Raw genomic sequence first — 21,778 nt, 5'->3', positions numbered from 1 at the left:
TTTCCCTTTTACTTTTAGTTCTTTTAAGTATTGATCTTTTCCTTATCTTTGATGTATGTTTTTCTCTGTAAAAACAAAAAAATTAACTTTATACTAGACGGTCTCTTATAACAAATTTGTTATTAATAATCATTTTAAAAAAGGTGACTATTGTCTATTTGCAATGATCACGTATAACACTTTCAAAGTTATCATCTACCATAATTATGAATAAACTTATTCGTACTTGTACTGTAACTTCAAGTTTTACCTAAATAAACTTATTCATACATGTACTGTAACTTCGAGTTTAACCTAAATATTGTAAAATTATTATACAATAATATCAAAGAATTTATGGTACAAGGTGCAAATATATCTGCTGGAGATAGTACTGAAGGAAAGTCGATTTATGGTTTGAAATTTGAAGATTAAAATTTTCAATTGAAACATGAAAAGAAAGGTATGTTCTTTATGGCAAATGCTGGTCCTAACATAAATGGGTCTTTATGTTTCATCACTGCAACTCGCATTTTTTATTTAAATGGAAAACATGTTATTTTTGGCAAAGTTGTCAAATGAATGGGAGTTGTTTGTTCAATCAAACATATAAAAATTGGTGAAGCTGATTGTTTTATTGTTGATGTTATAATTGTTGACTATAGAGAAATTCTTTAAGGGGCAGATGACAGGATACCCAAAATTTTCAATTATGGTGATATTTGTAATGATTGTCCAATTGACATTGATGACAGTCCTAATGAACTCTTTAGGTGGATGACTGCTGTAGGTTCTATTAAAGCTTTTAGAAATGAACATTATAAGGTAATAGGCTTATTGATGTTTATTGATGCAGTAATAGGTTCATTGCCAAATGGGATTGTGCTTATACAACGTTTTTGCTACATTTGATATTTTAAGATGGTGTTTCATGGATTTATAACTTATTCTTTCTCTTTTTTTTTTTATTCCTTTTTAGTTTTTCATTTGTTGTCTCATTTGTGCTAATGAATTTCCTTTATAGAAACAAGACTATAAGATGGCTCTCATAAAGTATAAAAAGGCTTTACGTTATATAAATATCTGTCAAGAGAAAAAAGGGTTGATGAAGGTGACAATATTTTTTTTTTATCCATGGTATCATCTTTCACTTATAAATGAAGTAGTATGATTCTCAATTCACTATGGTTGGTTTGCATATATTATGTTTTGGCTTTGTAGTGAAGAGTTCAAGTTTGAAAAAAACAATATTCCAAATATTCACAAATAGCTCTATAAGCTTCATTCTTCCCTATTAGATTGATTATAAATTATTGAGCATTTTAGGTTTGGATAATTTTGCAACTTAAACAGCATTGATTTGTTGCCTAGATACCATGTTAGGTCAAGAAATGACTTTTACTTTTTGTATCTTGAAGGTGATTATTAAACACTAAGTGTTATTGTTTTATGGTAACTTACTTTTTGTTTGTAATAGGTTTGTGTTAACTAAAGTAAATATAAGACTCTAGCTTTCTAATAAAGTCAGAATTACTATCTGACTCTTTAAAATTAATAACTTAGAATCTTAACTTTCTCTTAAATTATTGTTTTATATTAATTGTAAATATCATTTTAATTTTTAATTCAAACATGTACTAATTTAATAAAATATTAAAATTATTATAATAGACCGAGCGAAACCGAGCCCTACTCTGGTATAATTTAATTAAGTCTTAAAGAGTAAAAGTCACTAATCAGTTGAAGAATTTTTGGGTTGGGAGCTTTGGGACTTGATGTATCAGACCATATGGAAAAGGGTCAGACAAGCCCATAGTTTGTTACCACAGGCCCAAACGTGGGCCTTGTTCTTGTATAAACCCTAGTTGTTTCTCTTCCGTTTCTTCGTGCTTTTGAAGGGTTTCGCTTAGCCGTTCTCACTTAATCTTGGAAGAAGCCTTAGCAGGCGCAAAAATGGTAAATCCGACAACCCATTTCAATTCTTCTTCTTCTTTTGGTGTGTATGTACTCAGTTGTTTCTTCTTCTTTGATTTTCTACTTGTTTTTTTGCTTTTGATGCAGTTCATCTAGCTTATTATAAATGCTTGGTTTAGATGGTATTAAATTTCTTGGAAGATGATAATTTTATCAGAAATGAACAGACCCATGACAGCAATTATGATAATGTAATGAACAGTGGTTCCATTGAAGATTAGTGCAAGTTTAGTTTAGCTAAAAGAAACTAATTTTTGTGTTTGTTAATAAGTTCTGAAGAAGCTTAGGAAGTTGCCATGGTATATATCAAGTTCCCGAAATGAAACAAGTGAAGTTCATCTTTTGTTTGAAGAATTTCTTAGTGACTCTATTGATATAAGTTTAAATTGTTTGGACCGAGCTATGAATTGATTTTCCTGTTCTAAAGGGTTTATCTTTGTGTTTTTATTTACTTTGTTGTTAAATGCAGGCCCCAAAGAGAGGTGGAAAGGTGGTCACGCCAGCCAAGAAGAAACAAGTAATTGTCATTACTTTCTTAATCACCTGAATCCCTCAAATAACTTGATTGTGGTCTCACTATCTGTTTATTCTTTTGATTTTGGAAATTAGGAGAAGGTTGTGAATCCATTGTTTGAAAAGCGTCCAAAACAGTTTGGTATTGGAGGGGCTTTACCTCCAAAGAAGGATCTGCATCGATTCGTGAAGTGGCCTAAGGTTGTTCGCATTCAAAGGAAAAAGAGGATTCTTAAGCAGAGGTTAAAGGTCCCACCAGCATTGAACCAGTTTACCAAGACTCTTGATAAGAACCTTGGTAAGCAATAAATCTTCACTTGTTCCTACTTATGTATTAGATTCACAATTTTTAATTTGAGTGAATTATGGAATTCTCAATAGTTATTTTCTTTACCCTTTGATTAGTTTTGTTTTTGGGTTTGGTATTATATTTGGGAGAGAGAATGGATTCTATCAGAGCTCCATTTTTTTCCAATTTTCTGCTTGTTCTTGTTAAGTGTAAACTTAGCATAGGTGTCAGGGTTTAGGGTTTGTAGTACAACTTTGTTTGGAGAATTGATTTTTTAATGGAGTTTGCTATTTTAAATGTATATTTCTGACCTTTCTCCTGATAATTAGTCTAGTTGAAAAAAGAATAACAAATGGAAATATGGAAATGGGGGAATGTTGGAGAATTCCCACATTGAATAAAAGGTAAACGTGACTTCTTGAAGTTTGTAATTGGTTGTGGAAGATGGTATGGGAACCTATAGTTTAGATTGGTTGTCTCAACTCAAAATATTAAATACGTGGGTGCCAAATTTTTTGTTCTGTTTATATTCATGTAAACATGCTTATTCTGCTGTGTTTGATATCATATCCTGTAGTGTCCTTCATTCTTATTTATTTTTGTAGCCTCTTCCATCCGTGTTTAATTCCCTTCCTCCTTTCTTACTGCAGAATACCTTTTCTGCTTATAATGATATGGATTTAAACTTTGGTTATTTTATGTCCTATTGCAGCAACAAATCTTTTCAAGTTGCTCCTCAAGTACAGGCCAGAGGACAAGGCAGCCAAGAAAGAACGTCTCCTGAAGAAGGCCCAGGCTGAGGCTGAAGGAAAAGCTCCCGACTCTAAGAAACCAATTGTTGTGAAATACGGTCTTAACCATGTTACTTACCTTATTGAGCAGGTTGCCCTCTAATTTCTTCATATTCATCAGTTTAGCTATAGCAGTACGGTGCATTCTTTTTATTTCAAAATACTTAAAAAATAATTGGGTTTTTTTTTTTTAATTATGTCCTCTGCAGAACAAGGCACAATTGGTTGTTATTGCTCATGATGTGGATCCCATAGAGTTAGTTGTGTGGCTTCCTGCTTTGTGCAGAAAGATGGAAGTCCCTTACTGCATTGTCAAGGGGAAATCACGTTTGGGATCGGTAATTGTCTTTCATATTTGTGTGCTTTTCAGCCATTATAGAGTTAAGCGAGTAGGTTACTTATATGTATTTATGCTACTGCAGATCGTTCACCAGAAAACTGCCGCTGTCTTGTGCTTGACTACAGTTAAGAATGAGGATAAGTTGGAGTTCAGCAAAATCCTCGAGGCCATCAAGGTAAGATAAGATTGCACCAGCAATATTTTCAAATTAACTTCTATTCAAGTTATACAATCATATGGTTAACTTGTAACTTACATCACAGGCAAACTTCAATGACAAGTACGATGAGTACAGGAAGAAGTGGGGAGGTGGAATCATGGGCTCCAAGTCACAGGCTAGAACCAAGGCAAAGGAGAAGCTTCTTGCAAAGGAAGCTGCGCAGAGGATGACTTAGGAATAGCGGCATCATTTCCTTCTAGAGGCACCTTTAGTTGTGGTTTTTTTTTGTCATATTTATTTTCTTGTTTGATTAAAAGTCCTGTGTAGTCAGCTGCAATCAATTTTCGACTCATTTTACTCTTTTCTCAGAGGCATATTTATATCATTTCTAGTTGAACTTTTAAAATTCCTAGCGGTTGCTGTGTTGTGAAGATTTGCGTTTGTAAAGAGAGTTCGAGCTTTTAATTAAAGTAATTAATTCATGATCAAAACTATACCTCACAATTTTAAATATAAGAAAAAATAAAAAAAAAATCATGTAGTATTCTGTGTCTTTGAGCATGAATCTGTCTTTAATTAGAAAAAAAATACTAAGTATATGGCTCTCTCTGTGTTTATGGGTACGGGGGAATCTTTTATATTGAAAAATTGCCTTACAAACTCCACAAGGGAGATCCTGATTGGTCGGCTACTTAATGCGTCTGTTTCTTTGTCGCAATAGAAAACCCCATTTTTACCCAGCATTGACAGAGCAAATCCAAATACGACACGATCCAAAACACACCAAGGACTCGGGATGGAGAACACCACTCACCATGATCCGAACTCGGAGTTAACTCGACCCGAAGAACAAGAGCTCCACCTCTACACCATTCCAAGCTACTCCAGTAAGGTCCTCAATGAATTACTTCTCCTTTCCCCCAAAAAAATCCCTTTTCCCTTTTCTTTTTCATTAGTTTCTTCTTCTTCTTCTTCTTCGTAGATTGGTTTGCTTGGAACGATATTCACGAAACAGAGAGGCAAGCATTGAAAGAATACTTCCAAGGAAGCTCAATCTCAAGAACCCCCAAAATCTACTAAGTGTATGTTCTGTAATAAGTCGATTGAAAGAAGGAGAATTAGAGAAATGAAAGACCAGACCAAAGAGGAGAGAATTTGAGAAAATAGAAAGAAATTGTAAATTTTCATTCATACTCCTCAATCGAATGGGGATTATATTTAATACATGTGCTGGCATAATAATTTTAAAATTTGCTTAATGCAAATTAAGCACATAATAAAAAACAATTTAGAAACCAATCAATTATATTTTATCAGCTCCCATAATTGTCTTCTTTCATTGCCAGTCAGCTCAACTCTTTTATCTACCTCAACCTTCTTAGCCACCTCCGCTTCACCTTGTGACCTTGACTCTATCATGTCAATATGATCACCATGCAATTTCATCACATTACTCTCCTCTCTAATTGATCCTTGTCCCCAAGAATCAAATGAGGGAAACTGGGACTTAAGGACTGAATAATCTTCCCAAGTAGCATTCTCTGATCCAAGATTATACCATTCTACCAATAATTAAGGGACAGCCTTGTTGTTTCTTTTAACCACCTTTTTGTTAAGAACCCTAGCAGGATAAACTAATGGCTGCCCATCTTCACCCACTTTATGAGGAGTTATCCTAGGCACAATTTTACTTCTAATTTTTTTTCAAAAGGCTCACATGAAATACTGGATGTATCTTTGAAGTCTCAAGAAGTTGGATTTTATAAGGTACTTTACCATTTTTGGCAACTACAGGATATGGACCATAGTATCTTGCTAAAAGCTTCAAGTTTTTTTTAAGTGCTAGAGAAGTCTGCTTGTATGGTTGAAGCTTCAAATACACTTCATCCCCAACCTCAAATGTTCTTTCAGTTTTATTTCTGTCAGCATAAAACTTCATTCTATGTTGTGCCTTTTTTAATTGATCCACTAGTAGCTTGTTCAACTTCTCTTTTTCCTTTAACAGCTTCTCAGCTCCTCAACTGTAGACACCTTAGCTTTCCTGTTAACTTTCCAAGCAAACTTTGGAGGAGGATAACTATAGAGAGCCTAAAAAGGTGTCATTTTCAAAGCAAAATGGTAGCTCAAATTATACTACCACTCTGCTAGAGATAACCACTAAGCACATGTTTTTGGTCTAAGGAAACACATATAACGTAAATACTGTTCTAAACACTGGTTCAACCTTTCAGATTGTCCATGAGATTCAGGATGATACGCTATGCTCAGAGGTACAAAAGTTCCAAACAACTTCATTAGTTATTGCCAAAATGAACCAAAAAAAACTTTGTCCTTATCAAATATCACTGATTTTGGGGTCCCATGAAGTTTGTGAATTTGGTTAAGATATAGTTTGGCCACATTTATAGCATTATAGGGATTAGCTAAAGGCAAGAAATGTGTGTACTTAGTGAGTTTATCAATAACAACCATGATGTAATTAAATCTTTGTTACTGGGGTAAACTTTCCATAAAATCCATAATAATTGGAAAAAATGGAAACTCGAAAAAACTAGTAAATCCAGCAAGCCTAAAAAAGGTAAATTTGTTGTTAAAAAGAAGATAAAATCTTTTAAACAAACTTGTAAATGTTTTATTTGTGATTAAGAATATCACTATGCAAATAGTTGCCTTAACAAAAGGAAAAGTGCTCAAAAAATGATTAAACAACTTGAAAAAAAAATTTTCTAATTGCTTTTGCAGATGAATCATCAGATAAAGAAATATATTATGAAGTTTTTTTTGAAATCGATTATAGTTCTTCTTCTTATGAATCTGATTATATTTTCATGATAAATACTGAATCTAACTAAGATAATATTTCAGTTACTTCTTCTATAGGTACAACAACTATAATTGAAGAAGGTATGGTTAAACTAAAAAACGTGATGCGAAAAACTCATAATATTTATGAAGACAAACTCAAAGAACTGCAACTTATCAAACTAGATGAGATTTACAAAACAAGTTGGTTTAAAAAATTTTAACCCTAGTATAAACGTCATATAGAAAAACTATTTGATGATACTGTTGCTAATGATTTTAAACAAGGATCTTTAGAAATACCTCTTTTTATAAAACAAAAAATAAACCATTTTTTGAAAAAATACCCTAAAGTTAAATATATCCATATTGGTATGATTTTAATCACCATTAAACTGCTGTTCTTATCTACCAATGATATTCCTATTATAGCTGTTTTAATGGATAATCATTTTAAAAATCCTACTAATGCTATAATTGGAGGAATTCAATCCAACTTAGCTGCTGGTGTTGTTTTATTTAAAGTTAAACTAAATTATTTTATTTCTATTTTTGATGAAAACATTGAAAAATGTTTATGTCTTCGTGTCAAAATAACAAATTCTGATATTGAAAAAAAATCGCATGATCTTTCAATTAACTGGTCTGCAATTTATGAATTTACAAATACTACAAATACTTTTATCAAACTGATAAATTTTGATATTATTGAACTTTTTGAACCTAATAGTTCTGATTCTGAAATCAAACCAAAATTAGTCAAACTCGAAGATTTATTTATCCCACGAAGATGGTGTCTCGAAGATATTTCAGATAATACCTCTGAAAAATAAAAGGTATCAAGTTTAAAATTTTTCTCATCAAGAAAAAATTTTTACTTAAAAAATTCTCATGCCTCAACCAATTTTAATCCAAACCTGGTTTTACCTTCAACAAATATTTTTGAACATAAAAAAGAAGATGATATTGAGAGTATAACTAGCAATAAATCTTTTTATACTTTTCATAGAAGTTCTTTTTTAAGATTTCAAAGTACAACTAGTGCAAAAAATCTTTAAAGAGCAAACAGTATAAACCATACAAGTAATGCTCAAATTTTTATTTTTGCATGAGATAATCCATCTCAACAAGCTACAAGTGATAATCAATCTTATACTTCCCAAACTTGATTAGGAATAGGTATAGGTTGTAGCAGACCTGGATAAGCAACATGTTCATCTTTGTTCTTCTGGCAAACTTCACATTGTTGAACATATTCATGTATTTGCTTCATCATTCCTGGCCAGTAAAAATAAAGCCTCAGTCTATAGTAAGTTGCTTGCACCCCTGAATGTTTACCTTGAGGAGAATCATACAATAGCTGTAGTACCTGATCATGTAGTGGTCTTTGGCTTCTAGATATGCCTTACCCTTGAACTTGAGCACTCCATTAGTGAATAAGTATTGAGGATCATCACTAGGTTTAAGTGTAAGAAGAGTAATTTTTTTCTTGAGCTAGTGCATTATTCTCATAACTCTGTTCCATTTCAGTAACCCATTTTGGAATAATGGTTGTAGAGTGTAAGGCCTGTAAGCTTCTTTTTTTTCATGTTGCCTTGACAAAGCATCTGTCACTATATTCATCTTACCCTTCTTATACTAAATGATATAATTCAAGCCTAATAGCTTAGTTAATCCTTTCTTTTGTATAGTTGTGGACAATTTCTGCTTTAACAGATATTTTAAAGACTCATGATTTATTTTGATGATAAATGCCTTTCCTTCCAAATAGTGCCTCCATTTAGTAACAGCTATTAAAATGGCCAAATACTCTTTCTCATATATGGACAAATCAACATGTCTTGGTCCCAAGGCCTTACTCAAGTAAATAATAGGCCTTCTTTATTGGGATAATACTGTTCCTATGCTAGTCGAAGAAGTATCAATCTCTAAGCAAAATGGTTTCAAAAATTTTGGTTAGGCTAGTATTGGTACTCATGGCTTCTTTAAGTTGTTGAAAAGATGCCATTGCCTTGGGCATCCAATTAAACCTATTTTTTTTCAACATATCTGTTAAAGGCTTGCTGATAACTCCATACCCTTTGATGAATTTTTTGTAGTAACCAGTCAACCCCAAAAACCCTCTCAAGGACTTCAAATTGCTAGGTAATGGCCAATTTTTCATAGATTCCACCTTAGAAGGATATGTTGCCACTCCATCCATAGAGATAATGTGACCAAGATATTCAACCTGTTTTTGGCCAAAAAAGCACTTGTTTCTCTTTACAAACAACTGATTACACCTTAACATTTTTAAAACAAGTTGTAAGTGTAACATATGTTCTTGCAAGGTGGTACTATAAACAAGTATATCATCAAAGAAAACTAGCATAAATTTTCTTAAATAAGGAGAAAAACCAGCATTCATCAGGGATTGAAAAGTAGTTGGAGCATTAGTAAGCCCAAATAGCATTACCTTAAACTCATAATGCCCATGGTGTGCCTGAAAGTTATTTTTGGAATATTTTTATCTCAAACTCTAATCTGCCAATAGCTTGATCGCAGATCAATTTTGGAGAAAAATTTAGCTCTTTTGAGTTCGTCTAGAAAATTTTTTACTACTGGAATTGAAAATTTATCCTTGACTGTTAATGCATTGAGTTGCCCATAATCAACATAAAGCCTCTATGAACCATTTTTTTTCTTAACTAATAGGCAAGGTGAGGCAAATGGACTTCTACTAGTTTGGATGATAAATGAGGAGAGCATTTCAAAAATTTGTTTTTCAATTTTAGCTTTTTGGTAATGAGAAAACCTGTAAAGTCTGAGGTTTATAGGCTGAGCTCTCTCCTTAAGAGGTATATTGTGATCATGAGACCTCTTAGGTCGAAGCTTAGTTGGTTTTGCAAAAATGTCTGAATATACAAGCAATAGTTCTTGTAATTCTGGTGAAACTTCTTCATCTTCTTTACTCTTCATACTGATCATATAAAATTCTCTCATTAGTTTTTGTACCTTGTTCACCAGTTTTTGTAACTTTTGACAAGAAATAAGTTTGAATTTTGGTTGTTTATGACTTTCTGTCAATACCACTTGTTGCCTTTCATTTTGAAATGCTATTGACAAGTTAAAGTCAAATACCATAGAACTATACTTCTTCATCCAGTCAACATCAAGAACTATATCACTATCCCCAATTGGCAAGACTCTTAAATCATGTGTAAACATGTGACTTGCATCACTCATGTTAACTCTTTGCACTTAGCATTATTGTAGAGTTTTTCACCATTAGCTACTGTAATGGTTAGTGGTTTAGTTTGTTTAACTTCAATGCCATCCTTAGCCTACCTTAGAGTAACAAAGCTGTCAGTACTGCCACTATCTATAAGGATGATAAATGGTTTCCTTTTTATAGTTCCTGTAATTCTGATAGTATTATGCCTCACACTTCTTGTTATAACATTTATGGATATCTGTAGTTTTTTAGTAGTATCTAGACCTTTTATCATTTCTGGTTTCACATCCTCTTCAAAATTACCATAGTCTTTATCTTTAGTCATCTCATCAGCTTCAATAGCATTAAGTTGTTTGAACTTACACACATGTCCAAGAGAAAATAGTTTATCACATTTGAAACACAAGTTTTGTGCCCTCTTTTGCTCTATTAATTGTTGTTTATTAGTTATAGGTGAGGCATTTTGGGTGATTTTTAGTGTTTGGTTGGTAATTGAATGTATTGGTTTTAGGTAGGGTCAAATATTAAAAGTAATGATAGTTTTGAGAAACTGCCTAAACCTTTTGTTTTCAAATTCAAGGGACAATTCATGTAGCTTAGCCTGTCTATATGCAGCAGTAAGGTTACCAGGCTCATTTGCTTTAAATCTTCTTTAAACCCATTGATGAAGTTGGAAACAAAATATTCTTCTATTAAATGAGGATTGAACTGCAACATATAAGGTTTTAATTCTTGAAATTTCTCTTGATACTTATTCGTTGACCCTTTTTGGTTCAATTTATTAAATTCCTCCATAACATTAGAACAAGTTCTATCACAGAACCTTAGACACAGATCACTAGTAAATTGTTGCCAAGTCACCATGTTCCGTTGCATAACATAACCATCAAACCACACTTCAGCTTTCCTAGTCAAATACATAACAATAATTTCAAGCTTCTGATGGTCACTAATGAATAATATAACAAAATATTTTTGACATTTTTTAAGCCATCCTCTTGGGTTGCTACCATCAAATACATGAAGTTCTATTTTGGGTCTTAGGGCATATACATTTCCTATAGTATTAGAGCTATTCCCAGCATCGAAATCACTCCTTTTATATTGTCCAACATTATTTTTTAAAAAATAACTCTTGTTTTTCAGGCTGGTTTTTAACTAAAATTATAGGTTCATCAATTTTGTAAGTATATTTACCTTGATTATCTATCACAATAATCTGAATAGAGGCCTTACTTTTTTTTCTGAACTGAGACAATGGAGTAGGTTGATTGCTGATGGAACTTCTAGCACCTCTTGACTTAGATTGACCAGTTTTTGCTCTTTATGATGATAATAGCTCAAGGACCTAGGTAATATACCTCTGATTTTCAGCTAGCTAAATTTCAAGAATACTCTTCTGTTCGAGCACCAAATGAATACTCCTCTGATTTTCTGTTAGCTTAGCTTTAATGTTACTTCGCTGGGCCTCCTACCATTTTGGTTTTGCTTCCATTTTTTCTTGAAAAGCTTGAACTTGTTCTTGTAACTTGGTAAACTTGGTGCATTCAGCCATGAATTTGAATTTGTTTTGCTTATCCATATTAAATTTAAAAAGTTTTGATATCAATATGTTATGTAATAAGTCAATTGAAAGAAAGATAATTAAAGAAATGAAAGACCAAACCAAAATAAAGAGAAGAGAGAATTTGAAAAAATAAAAAAAAATTATAAATTTTCATTCATACTTCTCAAATGTGTGTACAAGATGATTATATTTAATACATGTGCTAATATCATAATTTTAAAATCTGTCCTATGCAAATTAAGCACATAATAAAAAACAATTCATAAATCAATCAATTATTTTCTGTCAGCTCTTATAACTGTCTTTCTTCATTTCAGCGTTTCTAGTCAGCTCAACTCTTTTGTCTATTCTGCCTTTTTAGCCACCTCAGCTCCACCTTGTGACCCCGACTCCACCATGTCAATATGATCACCATGCAATTGCATCACAGAATACAGAGATTTCATCATCAACAAATACAGGGAAGACCTTCGCGTCGCCTTACTTTCACCGAAATCCGCAAATCCCTAGTCGGTGACGTCACCTTACTCCACAAGGTCTTCCTCTTCTTGGAAACCTGGGGTTTGGTCAACTTCGTCGCCCCGCCTCGACCCCTCGATGGTTCAGAGAACGATCTTAGAATTCGGGTAGAATACGGGGCTCCGAATGCGGTCCGGGTCGTGACCACTCCCAATTCGTTGCGTCCTCTGTCGGCGCCGGTTGTTAAGGGGAAGAGCAGTGGTGGTGGGGTTGGCGAGAGTGGAGTAAAGTTGCCGCCTTTGGCTTCATATTCAGATGTTTTTGGTGATTTGAAGAGGCTACGTTGTGGTAATTGTGGAGATAATTGTGGATCTGAATATTATGAACATAATAAGGTAATTCTTTTTTTTTTTTTTAAGATTGTTTCACATTTAATTTTAGCATGCAATATTTTTTTCTCTGAACGAATTATCCAAGAATAATGCTTTGTTATGGTAATTTTGTGCTTAGCATTTAATATAGGGTTTATTGATACGATGGTTGAGGAAGTAGATGAAAAGATTGTTGTTGATAGAAATGAGTGGCGCAAGAAGATTCAAAATTACAACCTAACATAATTCCTTTTTCAGCCTTTCATACAACCAACCCCAGAGTTATGGGATATAAGGCATAGTTTGTTGTTGTTGTTGTTGTATTTAATATAAGGGTTCTCAAGTGGAGTAAATGATTTTGTGTTGTAATCACATTTTTCTTGTTCTGAAATTGGTCTCTTTTATCAAGCTTTTATTAGTTATATATCTTACTAAATTCATGTGAGGTGCAACTCTGTAGCTAGGTTAGTTGGGGGCCAATGTGGCTGGAAAAAATATTTTTTTATCTCTATGTCCTTGTCCTGGTTGTAATTACCTGTACAAAACGGAATTGTGTTGCGGAGTTGAGTGAAGTACGCGGTGTATGGTATTGTAAACTGATGAGTTTTGCATCTCCGGGCAATACAAAATGTTATGTTGCACGGTAACATTAATTAGGTTCTTTGAAAGTGGTTTGTCCATCCTTTTATTTTGTGTTTTTTTTCTACCCTTTGTGTTCTTTAGCAAATTGTAAGTGTTACATCTGCAGGATCATTTCATGGTTTGTGTCAAATGCTTCAGAAGTGGAAATTTCGGGGAGAATAAATCTGTGGATGATTTCAAGTTGAAAGGTTGCAGTGGGAACAGTGCTACAAATGGAGCTGTGTGGACTGAAGAAGAAACTCTACTTCTTTTGGATTCTGTTTTGAAATATGGAGATGACTGGGATCTTGTTGCTCAAAATGTTCGAACCAAGTCTAAATTTGATTGTGTTACAAAGCTCATTGAGCTGCCTTTTGGGGAGTCTTTGATAGATTCTGCCGAAGGAAGGGGCAATTCCACTGGACCTGGTATGAACATGAATAGTGCAAAACCAGTTCCTGTTCCTTCATCTGAGCATCAAGAAAATAGTGTCAACAAGGATCAAGGTTATGATAGCAAAAATGAGAATGAAACAAATGGGGATTCTGAGAATCTAGAACCTCCGTTGAAGAAGAAACGCACTGCTTCCATTTCAGATGCTGATAGCTCTCCCATGAAGCAGGTAAGAGTTTTTACTAAGGATTTGCTGTTCAGAAATTTGTACAGGCTGTCTTACTAAGGATGCTCTGACTTTATGCTTTTCTTATGTATTCTAAAGTTTGTGGCATATATAAACACAAAGACTTTCTGTAATTAATCATTTTGATTTCTAAAGTATTCTTCAACTATTTGGTATACCTACAAAATTTTGGTTATTATGATTAATATAGTTCCATTAGCATACACACTATTTACCACACTATTTACCTTATCTGATTCATGTATCACACATAACTGATTGTGTTTCCTACAGGTTGTGTTCATATCAACCATGGTTGGGCCACAAATCACTGCTGCTGCAGCTGAGGCTGCAGTTACAGTACTTTCTGATGAAGTGTCATGTCCAAGGGAAGTATTTGATGGCGATGAAATTGATGTAACTAATGGGTTGCTGTCTCCCACTTCAATTTATCAGCTAGAAAGGTTGTTTATAAGTTAATACTATTATTCTTGTTTTTCTTACCCTATGCTCCTAAATTTACTGTTAGCTTTTGCGTCATTATGATGTTTTTGAACTATTCTTTCTCATATTTTTCAGGGCTTATAATGACGAAGAGTCAGAGATGAAGGAGAGGCCTAGTCCTTCAGGTAAATATACTTTTGAATATAGTCGTACACAATGATTTGGCAGTTTTTACTGAGGAACCAAATTACGGGATTAAAAGTAGATTTTCTTCATATTGCTTCCACTGAATTCTTGCCAGCTTTTTCTTTATGATATCTTCTTCACTTGTTTTGATTTGTTTTATCATTTATCACTGAGCACGTAGACATCAGATGTTTAATATTTCCAAGGTTCCGATGTGTACTTTCCATTTGATCTTTTGCATGTTTATGTTGGAGTCTTTCATTCCTAAATCCTAATCATCATAATATACCCTCTTGTAGAATCTCAAGAGATATCTCCAGAGAAGAATGATATACCTCTACCATTGCGAATTAGAGCAGCAGTTGCAACGGGTCTTGGAGCAGCTGCTGCTCATGCCAAATTATTGGCTGAGCAGGAAGAAAGGGAGATTGAACATTTAGTTTCAACCATAGTCGAGGCACAAGTAGAATAAAGTTATCTGTTTCACTTTCAGAGTTTACTTATGTTTACAATGAAGCTGTTGGTTTCATCAGTAACCTGTGCGTTAACGTTTATCCTTTCCTTGAACACAGTTAAAGAAATTGTCACTCTAAAATCAAGCATCGTGAAGATGCAGAGCTGCTAATGGATAAGGAATATGCTGCAATTGAGGAACTCAAAGAGTATATCCTCGGAGAGCGGATCAATATCTTACAAAGGATATTTAATGCTGGCATATCTAAATTGCGAGAGCACAGTTCTGTACGATCACAGACTGGCAAGTTAAGTTGATGTGTTGTTGTTAATCGGAATTAGGGCAATTAAACAACATCAGTTGTAACGTTTGCATGATAAAGATTCATTGTTTCAATGTTTTGGTAGAAATTAAAGCATATTTGCATTTTCCAGTCTTGGGACGATCAATTCTGTACAAACGTTTCATTGAAATGGCAGATTCTGTACAATCTAACTTGCTTTCATTTGTAAATCGAATGAATTACATTAATTATGTACAATTTATATACAAAATCTAAATGGCAACAGAAGCTAGCGCTACCTTTTCCCTTTTTGTAACTTTTCAGAGGTGACATCTTCAGTGTATTTTCTCAAGGAAGCATTTCGCTGTTCCCTTCCAAAAACTAACAGGGAACAGAGATTATGAGCAAGATTTGATGAGCTTAAAGTTTTGGAAACTTCGTCCTTTGAAGAAGTTCCCAAATAGGAAACTTCCTGTTGTCTCCTTGGGAAGTTTCGGAGATACAAAGGAATTGCCTTTTACCTGAAGATTGGCTTGTCCTATCTGATTCTGGATCAAATCCACAGTTTTGGGATCAACGGGATTACCTGAAACATCCGTGACAAAGAAAGTATCGTTTGCTTTCCCACCCTTGGTGGATATTTCAGCTCTTCTGATGCACAAACCGTTTTCACGAAATATCCTTGTAATGTCTGAAAGGAGCCCGAAACGATCATCTGTACAGAGTTCCAATTCCAGGCCCTGTAAAAGAGCAGTTGTTCAAAGGAAGTTTTCATATTACTAATTGAGGGAATAAAATAAAAGGGAAAGAAGGTAGTTTAAAGGAAAAAACCTCTGAGGCCCGCCTTTCAATGGCTGCTTCAAGACACTCTACAACTCGTTGTTGCTCAGCTTCTGAGCTTATAGGGAATCCATCAACATGCCTGATATAGTATTCCTGCACAAAGAATTTTGCTCTGTTAGTTTTTTGATTAGATCGTATGAACCCACTTCAGATTTCAAGGTAACCTTTGAATTGTTTGTGCTTTCAAACCTGATAGGCTTCCATTCTTCCTGTGATGACTGTTCCATGGAAAACCACATATTCCATGTCTGTTAGACAGCAAAGAGTGTCGAACAATAGCTTTGGTCGATCCAGGGACCTTATAGTCACAACTGTATAATCCCTATCACTGCAATCCAGCACAGTTACATGGGGGTTTGAACTTTTAAATTCCACATTCTTAGGCCTCTCAAAATCCCTATCAGCAAACAGCATCTGGTGCAATCTTCTCCCTCTATGTATTACTCCAGAAGAGGAAATTGACATTCTAGGTATCCTAAAATCACTGTTGCCTTTCATGACATTGAAGAGTAGTTCCTTGATCATTGAAAGTCTATTCGGTTCTTCAATTGCATGCCCTGTTGACTGGTCTGTCACATGGATAACTGCTGCAGCTCTACCATTATGTGTCCAGATCTCAGCATTCACCACATTGCACCTTAGGTCTGCTAGGACTGCAGATAACTCCGATAGAAGCCCTGGCCTGTCACTACCGGTTAGTTCTATTGAGCTATGCTCCTTAGAAGGAATTACACCAACAGAGCTCCTCATTGAATTTAAGAAAGAGACTCTAGTATCAAGAGTCTGCATAATTGAACAAACAAAAATTGTGAAAAGATCAGGTAGTTCTTCCTATCAAAATCGAAAAAAAAAAAGGTATGAAATCTTGTCAGAAAACTATTTCTTTAATCTCTTGCCTTCTGTATATAACTGAGGATCTGCTCATCTGTAATTTTGTTTCCATGATTATCTGTCACATAGAACACTGGAAAACAAAAAACAAAGTTTGATAAAATTAGAACACCTAATAGAACCAAAAAAAACTTATATACAAAATTTTTGAACATACCATCCATAAACCATCCTGCATCAGATGAGATATATGCCTTGGTTACAACAAGGTTCAGGTCTGAAAGAATCTGGACAACTTCAAGGAGAATACCATGCCTATTCACACTATCAACCTAAACATAACACCAAAAACCACTTAGGGAAAGTTTTCAGGTATTACAGGGTTCCAGGCAGCACAAAATCTGCTTTCAGGGCCTATTTTCTCAGAAACTGCATATTTTAACTGGGAAATGGGAAAAGTAATACCTGTATGAAGGTAGCATGCTCGCAAGCATCATTATCAACAACAACTCTACAAAAACGAAACTCAGGTCATGACAGGTGAAACAAAACCAAGAAAAGAACTCAAAAAGGTAGAAAAGAATTGAATTATTTCTCCAAAACAAAACCCAGAAAAGGCATGGAAACACCATGTGTGAAAAATACCTTGGAGGGTTGATTCTCATAATAAGCTTTGCAAATTCATCATCCATTTTCTCTCTGTGTTCTTAAAATCTCCAGACAGAACAAAAGCTACAAAACGAAGAACAAAAAAAGCAAAGAAGAAATAGCAATTAAATCAACTAATTACATTGAGAGAGAGAGAGAGAGAGAGAGTTTGTGAGGAAACAACAGAGTGAAGTTTCGGGGCGTTTATAAACCGAAACAGAGGAGGCGGTTAATATGCCATGGAAGGTAACGTACAAAGGGCGTGATGTCAACGTGTCAGCTGGTGATTGGTTAAGGTAACAGTTAAAGACGTTACCTGGGTCTCGGATAATAAAAATGCCGGTGCTCTCTCTCTCTCTTCAATCTTATTCTTTGGGTGAAATGAAAACATTCACCACCTTTTCTCATCGAATTAGAGACCGTTCCGTGCGCGGGAAGGCTCGGCCATGTGTGAATTGCGTGGCATCATTTGTAGCAATGTCACGTGCCATGTCCTGTCGTCGTCGCCGGATGTTTTCCATGCCGGCAATTAGTTAAACAGAAATTATGGATAAACTTGAACTTGCTTTAACTTTTTTAAGAAAAAAAATTACGTGGTATGCATAAAAGATACTATTAACTTCTTTTCTTATCCTTTTACTATTCTTAGAATTTGAGAGTTTTAATATCATTTGCAAACTATAATTGAGATTTAAATTCGTTATATTCAATTCTTAAATCGATTTTACTATTACAGAATTAAAGTTTATCGGTTATTATTACGAGGTATCTTCTTTCTTAATATAGTTGTTTGCCTTTCCAAACCTTCCAACCATTTACGTTACTGATGATTGTGATTGAAATGTGTAAAAAGTCCCACTTTCAATATTTTTACATTTTTGAATCCAAATTAAAACTTTGCTTCTCTTTGCACGTAAAATATAGGTGTTTAAGTAACCACGAGGCCTAATTAAGTTCTTGCTTATTTATTTTTATCGATGTTTAGTTTGAATGGTTAGTGAAAAAAAAATTCGAAGTTCAATCTCAAAATGATATGTTTATATGATAAAAATCTTTTTACACCGATTATCTAAATGAAATCTGTATTGAAAAGTAAAAAATTACCGCTTGTGATAGTTAGATTGATTGAATAATATTTAGGAGATTATCTAAGCCCCACTTTTAGAAAGTGGTTAAGGATGTTAGTAGGACATTTGGATAGGATATTTAAGGTGAGACAGATGAATTTTTAGACCAATAAGCTTAGTTTGCTTTGCCGGATAAATACCCTGAAAGCAACTGCAGTGATTGGGAGAAAATAAACGTGGCAATATCTAAACAGCAAAAGTAACTTAGTATAGTACTTATACTAAGGACAAACCCATAAACGTCTGAGAGACTGTTTCCAATTGGTAGGATACAAGATAGTTGGAGTAGCTTGGAAGAAAACAAGGGAAATCTTGTCAAACTGGTTTTCATTTTTGTTACTTTTTGAAACAAAAAAGTTGTAGTACAAAGTGGGACTTTCTTGAGAAATTTCGTTTTTAAAGATGTTTACATGGATCTTATCTACATAATAACAGGCCAAACCATAGTACAAGAACATTTCATACCTAAGTTTGTAAATTTTATTCATACTATTTCATATTCATATCATATAAATGCCCTTTTTTTGGTTAAATCTTTAAAATGCGCTCGACTAATATGAGAGAACAAGTCTTTAAAATTGTTCGGAAAAGGAATACGTCCATGTCATATAAAGCATCTTCCGACCAATAATCATCATAGCTGATCCAGAATCATGAATTTATCATCCCAATTGTCTATCACTCAGGAAAAGTACAAAATGCCTTATCAAAGCAAAAAACAAAAAAAAAAGAGGAGTAGAAATTAAGAATGAATGGCCATTTTGGATACCACCCAGATCGTTCTTGAGAATAAAGGGTGACACTGATACCCTTTTAGGAGTTGAAGTTGACATGGCCGGTTTGCACTGCTGACTTGAGTGCTGAAATTCTGGACAGCATTATTTGTTGCGTTGAAGCGGATGGCCTTTTTGGTGTTTGCTTGCTTTTTGGCTGCATCATCAATATGCATCATCGAAATATGTTGAGGCTGATTATTATTCTATTGTCACATTTTTTGAGACAACATTGAGAGGATTGGGGGTTTTAAGAATCTTGTTTTTCAGACAAGATTTGTCAGCCTATCCCCTTATGGCAAGCATAATTACTACTTCTTAATTCCTTCCAAGCAAAAGTGAACAAGCTTCTGCTCCTTAAGTATGAAAATATGTTGGTTAAATCTTAATGTTTCAAAATTTTAAGAGGTAACATCCAATAAATTTACGATTTAAATTCAAACACCTGCAACTCATTTTCCTATCTTAAGGCTACGAACCGATTTATGAATTACATGCAGAGTATATATATCACACAGTCATAAAACCAGCTGTTTGAATTTATGGAAGGTAGTAGCAGTATAGGCATAGCCAATGGATTTATTTATTTATCTTTTTTTTTGCTTCAATATTTCCAATGGAATAAGGAACCAGAAAAGGTGGCTTGCCCTCAGCCACCACTTAGCGCCACTTATCACTCCACAATTCTGAAAAGATTGGCACATTTTTTTCTGTTTACATGATATATATATATATATATATATGTATGTATGTATGTACGTACGTATCATGCATGTAGTAGCAAGCAGGAAAAAAGTTGAATGTATCCATACAATGATATGAAGTGCAGATGCATGTACTACACATCACAAAGTTCTCTCCTTTATTTTCTACATACAACAATTGGAAATCATATAGTTTTAAGAGACGAGAGAATGTGATGTTAAGTTGTTAGCCTAAGCAGATGCAGAATTTTCCTTGAGACCCTGAAGCACAGGTTTCACCTGAGGAATTTCTCCTGCAGGGCCTTATTGCATTCACCAATGCAATCAGGGAGTGTGCATGGATTGAGCTGGATCCCAAATGCACAAGATTTGTACCCAAAACCAATAACCCCAGCATCATTGCTACCACCAACATTAGCCCCAAGTTCACTCCTTTAGCCTTCATTGGAAACTTCAAAACTTTGCTCCCACTTTTCTATTCCTTGAGCTGCTGATATAAATTTCAGCTGCTTGTAACAGAAACATCATATCTTACATATTTATAGGGAGAATACAGTACCATAATATTGGAGGGGTCATATTATAAACCAATAAAATTACAGAAAGAGAGTCAATCAGCCCCAACATGTTTATGGTATTCTGTGCCTACGTTTGCATCCACCAAAAAATGAGGTATCAGCCACTTTCTCCGGGGTTAGTGAAGGCTCAACCAAGCAAAGCTCAACGTTTGGTTTGAACCAGGTACAATGTTATCTCCACGTGTACGTGTTCAATTTCCAGATTCATGATCTGCCTATCTGAAATGAGCACAAACGCCAGGATGCAAGCCACTTTCAGCAATTATGGTTACTACTTAACTAGGAAAGAAAGTTTCCTGTAGGGTTCATAGGAATCATTTGGTCCACCCAGACCATCACCTTCCCACTCCCAAACCAAAAATAGAACAAAGACAAGCGCATAGCATATTGGGATGAGCTGCAGATTGACATGGTATATCCCCCAAGTATCTCTCAGCTAGCTTCCTTTATGTAGGATGAAGCAACCTTGAACTTGAAGAATCGGAATTTGCCTTGTGTATAGAAGCAGAGCTTTTGAACTTGATATGAGTTTAAGGAGATAAAGTGGGGGTTTGGATTCCACTACACTTTAAGTATAGTGTAGTTTAGCTCATCAAATTAAAAATATCAATTTCAGTTAAGTTCATTAAGTATAAATTTTTTTTTCAATCATAATTATAATAAAATTTTTTAATTATAATTACAATAATTTTTATTATTATTTTAATTTCACCGTTCATCTGAATGGATCCAAAATGGGGTTTCAATATGATTTATTAAATCATTGATTTGAGTACATGTATTGATTGTGGTGATTATTTTGAGAACATATTAATTACGATTTTCTTTACCACAATACTAAAATTAATCAATAGAAATAAAGTTTCATCAATTAAAAATGTGGGTTTAATTTTTTTTTTATGGATATTACATAATTGACTAATTATATTATAATAATTATAAATGATATATTCTCTTTTGTTTTATATGGTTACATATAAAATAAAAAAATTATATTAAATTTATATTGACATGCTCAACATAAAATATATTTTTTAATTTTATCAAATCTATTTAAATTATATAAATTTTATCTTTAATTATTTTTATAATGTATCATATTTAAAATGATTAGAATTAAAAATTATCGATTACTATTAAAAAAAATTGGGGAAGTCGTTTAAAGGGGCCTTTATGAAGAATAACTATTAACTAGTTCCTAGGGCTAG

The 21,778-nt window shown here is 33.9% G+C and overlaps 2 protein-coding genes and 2 pseudogenes across 4 annotated transcripts; 3 read left to right on the top strand and 1 right to left on the bottom strand.

Moving 5' to 3' along the window:
* The first annotated feature begins 336 nt into the window (after nt 1-336).
* LOC111303849 (peptidyl-prolyl cis-trans isomerase CYP40 pseudogene) lies at nt 337-1,277 on the top strand (annotated as a pseudogene).
* A 588-nt stretch (nt 1,278-1,865) lies between these two features.
* On the top strand, nt 1,866-4,452 carry LOC111313984 (large ribosomal subunit protein eL8y-like). Of its 2 annotated transcripts, XM_022914910.2 has the most exons (7): nt 1,866-1,935; nt 2,423-2,470; nt 2,563-2,764; nt 3,468-3,637; nt 3,756-3,884; nt 3,969-4,061; nt 4,150-4,452. In XM_022914910.2, exons 1-7 carry the CDS (start codon nt 1,933-1,935, stop codon nt 4,279-4,281), a joined length of 777 nt encoding a protein of 258 aa, XP_022770645.1. In that variant the 5' UTR covers nt 1,866-1,932; the 3' UTR covers nt 4,282-4,452. The 2 variants fall into 2 exon arrangements, with proteins under 2 accessions (XP_022770645.1, XP_089622225.1); XM_089766099.1 differs by lacking the exon at nt 1,866-1,935 and having other exon boundaries at nt 2,417-2,470.
* A 244-nt stretch (nt 4,453-4,696) lies between these two features.
* Nucleotides 4,697-15,201, top strand: LOC111303843 (SWI/SNF complex subunit SWI3A-like; annotated as a pseudogene). Its single transcript, XR_016345330.1, has 8 exons — nt 4,697-4,933; nt 5,029-5,124; nt 12,057-12,483; nt 13,208-13,702; nt 13,994-14,163; nt 14,279-14,328; nt 14,629-14,809; nt 14,908-15,201. The product of XR_016345330.1 is annotated as an SWI/SNF complex subunit SWI3A-like (transcript).
* A 62-nt stretch (nt 15,202-15,263) lies between these two features.
* On the bottom strand, nt 15,264-17,762 carry LOC111313975 (ACT domain-containing protein ACR6-like). The gene is made up of 7 exons (XM_022914901.2): nt 17,386-17,762; nt 17,206-17,251; nt 16,958-17,072; nt 16,806-16,873; nt 16,099-16,692; nt 15,898-16,002; nt 15,264-15,806 (listed from the first exon to the last, which is right to left on the bottom strand). The coding sequence occupies exons 1-7, from the start codon at nt 17,430-17,432 to the stop codon at nt 15,465-15,467; spliced, it is 1,317 nt and encodes a 438-aa protein (XP_022770636.2). The 5' UTR covers nt 17,433-17,762; the 3' UTR covers nt 15,264-15,464.
* Between the last annotated feature and the right edge of the window lie 4,016 nt (nt 17,763-21,778).

The sequence above is a fragment of the Durio zibethinus genome, chromosome 9 (assembly GCF_047325235.1).
Source record: "Durio zibethinus cultivar Kanyao isolate XHJ-2024 chromosome 9, ASM4732523v1, whole genome shotgun sequence".
Classification (NCBI taxonomy): domain Eukaryota; kingdom Viridiplantae; phylum Streptophyta; class Magnoliopsida; order Malvales; family Malvaceae; genus Durio; species Durio zibethinus.
Note: the sequence above shows the minus strand (reverse complement) of the source record. Positions and strands in the feature narration are given on the sequence as shown.

Bases quoted from the DNA above. Each gene is read 5' to 3' on its own strand.
- LOC111313984 (XM_089766099.1), top strand. From the start codon at position 2,417: ATGCAGGCCCCAAAGAGAGGTGGAAAGGTGGTCACGCCAGCCAAGAAG. The intron at 3,638-3,755 runs GTTGCCCTCTAA...TGTCCTCTGCAG, and splicing joins TTACTTACCTTATTGAGCAG to AACAAGGCACAATTGGTTGT. The intron at 4,062-4,149 runs GTAAGATAAGAT...CTTACATCACAG, and splicing joins AAATCCTCGAGGCCATCAAG to GCAAACTTCAATGACAAGTA.
- LOC111313975 (XM_022914901.2), bottom strand. From the start codon at position 17,432: ATGGATGATGAATTTGCAAAGCTTATTATGAGAATCAACCCTCCAAG. The intron at 17,252-17,385 runs GTATTTTTCACA...TCGTTTTTGTAG, and splicing joins ATGAGAATCAACCCTCCAAG to AGTTGTTGTTGATAATGATG. The intron at 15,807-15,897 runs GTTTTTTCCTTT...GCTCTTTTACAG, and splicing joins TTGAAAGGCGGGCCTCAGAG to GGCCTGGAATTGGAACTCTG.